We start from the raw sequence: 9224 nt of genomic DNA, 5'->3' as shown, positions 1-9224 counted from the left end.
CCTATCTAAGGACCAGTATATCCAAAGTACAGAAAGTTTCCTGTTTTCCTCCATCTGAATTCCCCTCGGGGCACACTGTTGGTGGTCAATTGCAGTGGCTAATGGCTTGATCCTTGTAGAACTGGAATGGCACGCAACATTTTTTTCCTTTACGCTATTATCTTTCTTCCCAACTTGCAGTCAGAGGAACCCAGAAACCTGTAAATGTGGAGGTGGAGGTGGAGTTGGAGCTGAAAGCCAGTTTTGACACCCGCTGCATCCGCTTTCGCCACCATAAATCCTCGCCCTACTACGTCCCTGGGGGCTTCCGGGGTTGCCTAGCAACCTGCGGGGACTCCGGGGGTTCAGGTGGCCCAACCGAGTGTCTCCCTCAGGAAGGTAGAAAAAAATGCCTCCGCCCAGCCCTTACTGGGCCTGAGCCCGTTACACGCTGAATCAGCCCAGCAGCCCACACTGCCAGGTGCCGGGCAGGGGTGGGGCCCGCGGCGCCAATGGGCGGGCGGAAGGGGTGCGCGTGCGCACAGCGGGACGGGGAGGGGTGGGTGGGGCGGGGCCGAGGAAAAGCGTTCTGAGGACGGGTGCTGGCGAGGCTCACGCCGTAGGGCTTCGTGTCCGGAGAAAGCTGTTTGGCAACTGCTAGCTGCGAGGGTGAGTGAACCAGGGAGCAGCCGCAATGTGGCTGCGGCCTGTGAGGCCTGTGACCCGACCTTGGAGGACGAAGTCCGTGGGACGGCATTCAGGGGTCCGCAGCGGGGCGGGATCCCGGCGTCCCTTCGGGGGGCTCGGGGCTTCTGGCTCAGGTTGGGAGGCAGGAGCGGCCTGGGTGAGGGTATCGGACCCCAAGTCGGTCCGGGAAGCTAGCCGACTAGGAGCAGAGCCTCTCCCCCGGGGCAGATGGGCCCGATCAGGGCCAATCTCTGCCCTCTTGGAGACCTGCCGTGGACCTGCGCGCGGGCCTGCGTCGTAGCTCTCCATCTGCTCCTGTACCCCATCTGTCTCTGGGGGAGACAATAAACAGGTCCTGTCGGGCGGGCGAGCTTGGCCAGGCCGTGCCAGGGGAGTGGGGAGGTGGGGAAAGCTTGTATTCCCGTCTAGTATTCCCTGTCTGGGCATGGCACCCGCCATCCACCCAGTTGCCCAAGCAGAAACCTGGGCGTCATTCTCACCTCCTACACTCTTTACCCACCCACATCGAATCCATCACAAATCTCTCTGGGATACACCCACTTCTCCACGCCCAGTTCCTCTGCTCTAGCTAGTTCAGGCCACCTTCATCTTTCCCTTGAACTACTCAGTAGCCTGCTGACTGGTCCCCTGTATCCCTTCTCCATCCTCTGTAGTTTGTTATGTAGTGGAAAGCCAGAGTGATGGTCTTAAAACAGAAATCTGATCACGTCACCAGACCCCTCTCCCCATTCCCTTATCGCCCTTCCGTGGATTCCCATTGCTCTTATAACCTCTTGAACAGGGCTTACAAGGCCCTTGGTGACCTGTCCTCTTTTTACTTTAACTCATCCATCTCCACTATACTGTGTCTTCAACCATATTGAACGCTTTTTATTTCCCAGATTGGATCAAGTTCCTTCTAGGCTTAGGTGTTTGTTACATTATGTTCCCTCTACCTGAGGTGCTATCCTTTAGCACCTTGAAAAAAAATCATCCTTCATGCATTAACCCAGGTGTGGGTTGGGACTTCTGTGGTACCCCAGGGCTGTTGCATGAACTGGTCTTTCTTTCCCAGCAGGCTGTAATCTGTGTGACAGGAGCCTGTCTGGTTCACAGCCCTATCCTTAGAACCTTGTGCAGCACCAAGCTGTTAGTGAAGAGTGTTAGTTAAATGTATAAATGAAGCAAGGCAGCTCCCTGGGCTCCCCAAATGAACAAAGAGATCAAGTTATTAAATGCCTCCTTTTTCAGAACCAGTTCTCAATCCCCAACCCATGTAGAGGTTTCTTTGCCTAGGAACCTGGTTCTTTTCTTGCTTTCAGTCCAGGACCATGGTAGTTTTAAATGGGGAAATGCCAGTCACGTTTTTCTTTGGCATCGCCTCTGGCTACAGAATGTGTGGCTGCTTTGAGGTTGATTCTCAGCTGAGGGCCCCAGCATGAGAGAAAAGTGGCTGGCAGCTGCTGTGGTTTTTATGGGAGGAAGGCTCGCTGCAAACTCTTAGGTGTTGGTAAGACACAATGAGTGTGGGCCTGGCCAAACCAGTGGTGGGACGGCTCCAAAGGGAAGTTATTTTTTTTAGTGTAGTCAGATCCTCTGTGATAGGGAACAACACACCTAGGTTGCAGGATCCACTGCCCTGATTCAGAGTGAAGGTGTGCTATGCCAGGTCAGCTCAGCACTTTGTAATAAATTCACTAGGGTAAAGGAGAGACAGAGAAAATAGGTTCCCTGTCCTCAGAGAGGGAGAGAAAAGAGAAAAACAAACGGAGCACAATATGTAACCACATGTTAAGGCCAAGTGAGTGTGAGAGGCTGCAGACTGAGGTCAGAGGAGAGAACAGTTGGTCTTGGCTGGGAGAACACAGAGGTGACATTTGAATTGGGCCTGGAAGGAACAGGGAGGACGGACAGGTGGAAACAGTGCGAACAAATGCTCTGGGACTGGAAGAGGCTGCTGGAGCTGTGAGGGAAGCCCTGTTACAGTCAGGGCCCTGCGGGAGCTCCCTACCATCAGTGGTCTAGCGCTTCCTCCCAGGAATGACGCTTCTCCTTGTGAAGGGTGTCTCAGTGGTTGTGTTACACTCTCTCAGAAATCTCTCCTCTGGATTTTTCTCCAGCCTAGCCTTTAATTTCTCAGAGGCCAGTGAGCCCAGGAACTCCTGGGGCTTATCTGCCAAGCTCTTTGCTTCTGGCCTTGAGCTAAGTAGCTGGAGTGTGGATGATGCAACTCTGTTCTTTTGGTGGAAGGGACTTGCTAATATTTCCTTTTCAGTGTGAGTAGTTTAATTTGTTAAGTGGCAGTCAGATTCCCTGTGCTCCTTGTAGCACTTGTAAGGGGGAGTTTCTCTTCTGTGTTTGTAGATTTGACTTTTGTTGTGGTCTAATGGTTAGAAACCTGCCACAGCAGACCAAAATGGGGTAAGTCCAAAATGTATGGTTCTTGACCTTTATCCTGTCTCCTATGAAGAGGGGATAATTTGGACTAAAGCACTTGGTTGCTTTTTGGTGTTATTTAAATAGAACCTCTCCCCCGCCTACCCCACCCCTATCTGATATACTAAGTATCCAACCACATAGTTATAGGAAATGGTGCCATGGGTCCGATGACCACTCAGCTTTTCTATCTGATAGATACCTCCAAAAATAAGTTTCATCCTCAGTTACATTGACATCAAAACTTGGCAGCGTTACCTGTGAACGTGGTAATCCCCCCCAGCTCCCGAGGACCGTGGCACACAGGCTGAGAATCACCAGCCTCTGTTCAGGCACTGTGCCCAATGCCGGGGATGTGGATGCAGTCCCCGGCCTCACAGAGCCCAGTTCCACAGGGGGTACTGAGAGGTAATCAGGCATGTTCAAGGTCGTGTGCACAGCTGTTGTCAGTGACGGACAGGACCCTTCTGAAGGGAATCACTTAGGAGCATATGGGAAGAACCCCTAAGCCAGACTTGGAATTGAAGAAGGCTTGCTGGAGGAAGAGACATCTAATGCGCATGAATCTGAAAGACTTGGGAGGAGCTGGCTTGCCCCTCTGGTCCCTCTTGTCCCAGAACTCTATGGTGTGTGGTCAGGACAAGTTGTTCTGCTCTAGTTGGGGCAGTCTCTGCTGAGAGTAACTTGAGACCTTGTTTTCTGGTACCAGGTACAGTGACAGTGGCCTCATCAGGGTCTGGACACTTTTATTTGGTAAGATTGGGATGTAGTTTCTGGCTGTTCCTGAATTATTTTGTAGAGATGAGACTTAACTGGAATCCCCCTTTTTATTCCATCCATATAGTCTGGAACAAAATTATGGGATGAATTGCATTGAATACACATTTGTAAAGACAAAACATGTTTATAGTAGAAATTTTAGAAGCAATAGAAAAGTAAAGAGAAGAAAAATCAGAATCACTCCTGGGGACTTCCCCTGTGGTCCAGTGACTCCAAGCTTCCACTGCAGGGGGCGTGGGTTAGATCCCTGGTCAGGGAACTAAGATCCCACATGGCATGGGCAAAAAAAAAAAAAATTACTCCTAATCTCATAATTCAGAAAATAATCTTTGTTAATAGTTTTTAGTCATTGTTCTGTGTATGAGAAATATACATACATTGTTTTGCTTTTTACAAAAATGAATTCTTTTTTTTTTTGACTGTACCACGCGGCTTGTGGGATCGAAGTTCCCCAGCCGGGGGTTGAATCAGGCCCACAGCTGTGAAAGCACTGAGTCCTAACCACTGGACTGCCAGGGAATTCCCCAAAAATGAATTATTCTTTACAGACTTTCATAGCCTGCTCTTTTTCTCTTGGTATATATTGAGCATCTTTTTCTGTTTCTTTTATGAATTATGACGATTGCATTATGATGTCCTTATTCAGTTGTGAGACTAGATGCTTCTTTTTATACCCTAGAAGTTATACATCCCAGTGACCATTGTCTCCTTAGGGAGGATACTGCTGATATCCAGCAAAGTGGGTTTGGGAAGTTTTCTTAAGCATTGTGGGGATGGCATTCTCCCAGGGTCCTACCCTACAGAGCCTTTCAGGGCGGGTGAGAGGGGCTGTAACACCTCAGTGGAGATAGCGGCGGCTTCAGAGCTGAGCTCTGTGTGGCATGTGCGAGGGTCTGACTAGTACCTTATGCTTTCTCTTCACTGCTCTAGGTTTTTTGGCTGCAGCTGGCCCCTTAGAAATCACTGGCCCTTATTATCCAGGGAAGTGAATGTGTGAGTCAGGTGTTTCCTTTGCGTTGTATGGAGGTCTCCTGGCTGTCCTTCACCTTCCTTTTTGAGGTCAGTCTGTAAGCCCCTGGAAAGACCAGGACTTTCTGTTTAACAGCAGTTAGTAAAGGCCTGAGCCTTGGTGGGGATACGGATGGGAACAAAGCACTCCTGCCCTTGGGGAGCTTGCTGTGTAGCCAGTTGTGTCTTCTTGTTGACCACGATTCCAGGTCTAGCCAAACCCCAGAAGTACTTGACGGAACCTAATTCCTATGGAACTGTCCTCTGCAGTGTGCTTTCACCTGGTTCAGTTACTTGCCTCCGTCACGGCCCTGGGAGGTGGACAAGGCAAGGGTTAACGTCCTCTTTTCCGTGTCCACCACTGCGGGCCTTGATCTGACCCGCCCCATTTCTTCCCTCAACCCCCATCTCTGGACTCACTCCACCTACTACCTTCCCTGCTGTGCTGCCAGCTGAGCCACTGTGAAACCAAGCTCTGATCTCGTCTCCCATTCATGAGCCCTCAGTGGCTCCCATTTATCCCCAGGAAACCTCAGCCCCCTTGGCCGAGCGGGCAAAACCACATCCAGCACGGCCTGGTCAACCTCTGCAGCCTGTTGTCCACCATTCCGTCTATTTCATACCCTCTAAGCTCCAGCCTGACTAAACCACTTGGAATTTCTCTCCCACTTGTCTGCACCTGCCACACTCTGCTCGCACCTTCCCTTCGTCCTTCAGTCCCTGCACATCCACTGCGTGCCCATCCATCCGGGCCCTGCTGACGTATCCCCATGTCTGTTAACCTTCTCTGGCCTTCCCTCGCCCAAAGGAAAGTTCTTCCTCTGAACTCTCAGAGGGTTTAATCTATCACTTTGTGCCTTGATTCGTGCTCTCAGTAGGAAGTATTTCTCTCGCCAGACTGTAAGCTGCTTGTACGCAGGAATACTCTCCAAATCCCTATAAACTCTCGTCAAGTTGCTTGGCATTCCAAAGGGGCGTCAGGAAATGTCATGGACCTGCCTTCCCATTTGAGTGATGGGGGCCTGGAGAACACAAGGTCACCCTGCAGTCTGGCGTCAGAGCTGTCCTGGGCCCAGGCCTCCTCTTTCCCAGCTGGGCCCAGGCCTCCTCTTACCCAGCCTTGCTTTTTCACCCAGGTTCCCAGGAGTGCGCTGTGTCAAGTCTAGAAAGAACCTCAGTTCTGGTGTTCTCACCTTCATCTTCTGTGTTCCCCACCTCCCAGGTACCGGTGACCATGAGATCTCTGCAGCTACTCAGAACCCCCTTCCTGTGCGCCCTGCTCTGGGCCTTTTGTGCCCTGGGTGCCAGGGCCGAGGAGCCCGGGGCCAGCTTCTCCCATCCCAGCAGCGTGGGCCTGGATAAGAGCACAGTGCATGACCAAGAGTACGTATTCAACCAGGGCTGTGGTCCAGGGGCCTCCCCATCTGCAGCTGCAGCCAGCTGCAAAGGCACACGCTGTCCAACTTTCCTTCGACTATTTGTACGACCCCTTAACATTTTCCAAGGATGATATTTATTCCTTATAGCCACCTGTAAGTCAGGTATTCTTTTGTCACCATCATATCACAGATGGAGGATCTTGAGGCCCAAAAGAGATAAATGACTTGCCTGAATTCATTGTCTCTCTCTTTCACCACAGTCAGACAGACAGACAGACAGACAGACACACACACACACACACACACACACACACACACACACAGTGGTAGTTGCAGAGTCCAAAATAGAGCTTTTCTTGCTTCTGACAAGACCTTTTCCTTTTGTATTGGCATGTTCAAACATTGAATCATTTGTTGCCACTTTTGCCCTGGGCCAGTTAGCCTCACACATTATACTCTGTTATCCTTAAATTGGTTTAAGAAAAAAAAAAATTAATAGCTCCCCAAAATGCTATAACAATATTCTAATAATAAAAAGGAGAAACACCCATAATCTTGCCAGCATAACAGATGAACTATTTGATTTTTTTTTTTCCCCTGCTCCTTTCAGGGCCTTGCCTGTATCTGTCTTCCTTGAGTGTGGTCTGCCACTGTTGATGTTTGTTTTTCTGGGATGGATGAACTTTATTTAAGATCTTGAACGTTTCAGAGTCCTTAAGATTTTGGTAGGGTCCCAGCATCGCCACCAAGTGGTCTGAGTCTCACTGTTGGTCTTTAGGCATATCATGGAGCATCTAGAAGGTGTCGTCAACAAACCAGAGGCAGAGATGTCCCCACAAGAACTGCAGCTCCATTATTTCAAAATGCATGATTATGACGGCAATAATTTGCTTGACGGCCTAGAACTCTCCACAGCCATCACTCATGTCCATAAGGAGGTAGGTCAGGCAATGGCTCAGTAGACAGCACCTTGGAAAAGCCTCCCTCTGGTAACTCAGTCCCCGAGCTTGATGACCTCCCCCGTCCTTGTGCAACACTACTGCTGCTTCTCCTTTCTCTGCTCACCGTCTGTTCTGCCTCTTTTCCTGTTCAGCGGTCCTTCTCATACAGGGTGACGGGCTGAGGCAGAAGCCCCAGAGCTTTCCTTTTATCTTTAGCAAGTGCCGCTGGCATTTCTGCTGCACGCCAGCATCTGAGAACCAGCTAAAAGACAGACCACATTCCAAATGCAGAAGAGGGGAGAAGTTATCTCATTTGGGAAGAATGGCGAGTCAGGGGACCAAGGGCTCAAGGGATTTGGTGATAATTGAGCGTTTGGGTGATACGGTACGGTGCTCGTAGTTTACAAAGCACTTTCCGGCAGGTTAGAGATCTCGTTTGATCACTGCAGTAGCCTGGGAGCAGGAAGGGGCAGGCCTTGTTATTGCCCCCCAGTTTGAGAGGTAAGGAAGCTGAAGTTCAGATCTTATGTCTCCAGATCTAACGTCTGTCCCACTGTGCCACACTGTAATCTCTAGAGAGCAGGGAGGGCATGTGCTCGCACGGCTGCGAGCTGAGCCGGGCGGGGTTTGCTTTGAAGGCTGCGGGGAGCGCTAGGGCTCGCACAGGAGGCTGGCATGACGAGCGCAGGGTCTGCTGTGGGAGGCATACGGGCGGATGCCAGGCAGAGGGACTGGGGTCCAGCAGCCCTGGCAGGCGAGGATGCTGGTGGCAGCAGGAGAGGGAAGGGGGACGTGGGAGAGGAGGCAGGGGAAGAATCAGCTGAGGACGTGAACAGCAGTAGCTCAGCGCTCAGCCCTGTGAGCAGAAATGCCTTCACCTCAAAGATCATGATGAGGTCTACTGGTCGGCAGTGCCTTCTTCGTCTTGTTCTGACCCCAAGATGTTGTCTAGCATGGACTGTTTCCACTTTAGCAGAGCTGATCCTCAGGAGGGCCTGGGCTGTGAGCTTTTCTCTAGGATGGGGCTGCGGGTCCTGGAATCTCTGAAGCTCAGAATTCTGTGTGGACCCAGCTTTCTACAGTGAACACATATGACTTTTGTAATGAGAAAAGAATGAAAAGTAATTTTTAAAACAAATAAGCGAGGGCTTACTTTGATTGTATCGTCCTTTTAACTGCCAAAAGTCATTTCTAAATTGGATCATTATGACTTGACTCTGGATCTGACGTGTGGTTTGTGGCCTCCTGGAAGTAGAGGTACTGCGTCTGAAGGAGTTTCTTGACATTTTATTTTGGACATTAACCAAGCGCTTCCAGTAAAAGATGCCGCTCATCCTTGTCTAATTTGTACCTTGTAGGGAGGGAATGAACAGACACCAATGAACGAAGATGAACTGATCAGCTTAATAGATGGTGTCTTGAGAGACGATGACAAGAACAATGACGGATACATTGACTATGCCGAGTTCGCAAAATCACTGCAGTAGACACGATGTGGCCACCTCCCAGTTAGATGCAAATGTGAAGCGTTATAATGTGATCGAACACTTTCGGTAAAATGCAAAATAACTCGTTTCCAAAATACTGCTACGGTGTTTTGAACCTGTAGGAGCTTGTTACACTGGGGTGAGAAAGAGAAATCAAGAGAAATCAAAAAGCAGAGAAATGGGACATACTGTAGTCCCCAAGTACTATTAAATCTCTTATTGGACAAGGGCTCGATTAAAGAATCCTTTTAAGAATATTGGATAATTGGCGCTGAGCACTCAGGAACTAGACTGGAGAATGCTGCCAGGCTCTTGGTTTTAATTCATGCTACCTGAAGAGGGAGACAAGCTCTTGCTATAACTGGACACACTTTTCAGCAACTGAAGGAATGGAATGAATGCCACATGTTTTCCCTGGCGGGTCCTGTCTTCAGGAAACGTGGTCAGTATTCTGTAAAGTTCCCCTGGCCTAAATGATTACTTGTTCTGGCCAAGGGAGTATTTATTAGGCTATTTCAAAGCCACAG

The 9224-nt window shown here is 49.9% G+C and overlaps 1 protein-coding gene across 1 annotated transcript; it reads left to right on the top strand.

Annotated features, from left to right (window-relative positions):
- The first annotated feature begins 633 nt into the window (after positions 1–633).
- Positions 634–8926, top strand: MCFD2 (multiple coagulation factor deficiency 2, ER cargo receptor complex subunit). The gene is made up of 4 exons (XM_007459972.1): positions 634–648; positions 6113–6273; positions 7048–7207; positions 8569–8926. The coding sequence occupies exons 2-4, from the start codon at positions 6125–6127 to the stop codon at positions 8695–8697; spliced, it is 438 nt and encodes a 145-aa protein (XP_007460034.1). The 5' UTR covers positions 634–648; positions 6113–6124; the 3' UTR covers positions 8698–8926.
- Positions 8927–9224: the final 298 nt, after the last annotated feature.

This window comes from Lipotes vexillifer, unplaced genomic scaffold, assembly GCF_000442215.2.
Source record: "Lipotes vexillifer unplaced genomic scaffold, Lipotes_vexillifer_v1.1 scaffold666, whole genome shotgun sequence".
NCBI classification, from domain to species: domain Eukaryota; kingdom Metazoa; phylum Chordata; class Mammalia; order Artiodactyla; family Lipotidae; genus Lipotes; species Lipotes vexillifer.
Note: the sequence above shows the minus strand (reverse complement) of the source record. Positions and strands in the feature narration are given on the sequence as shown.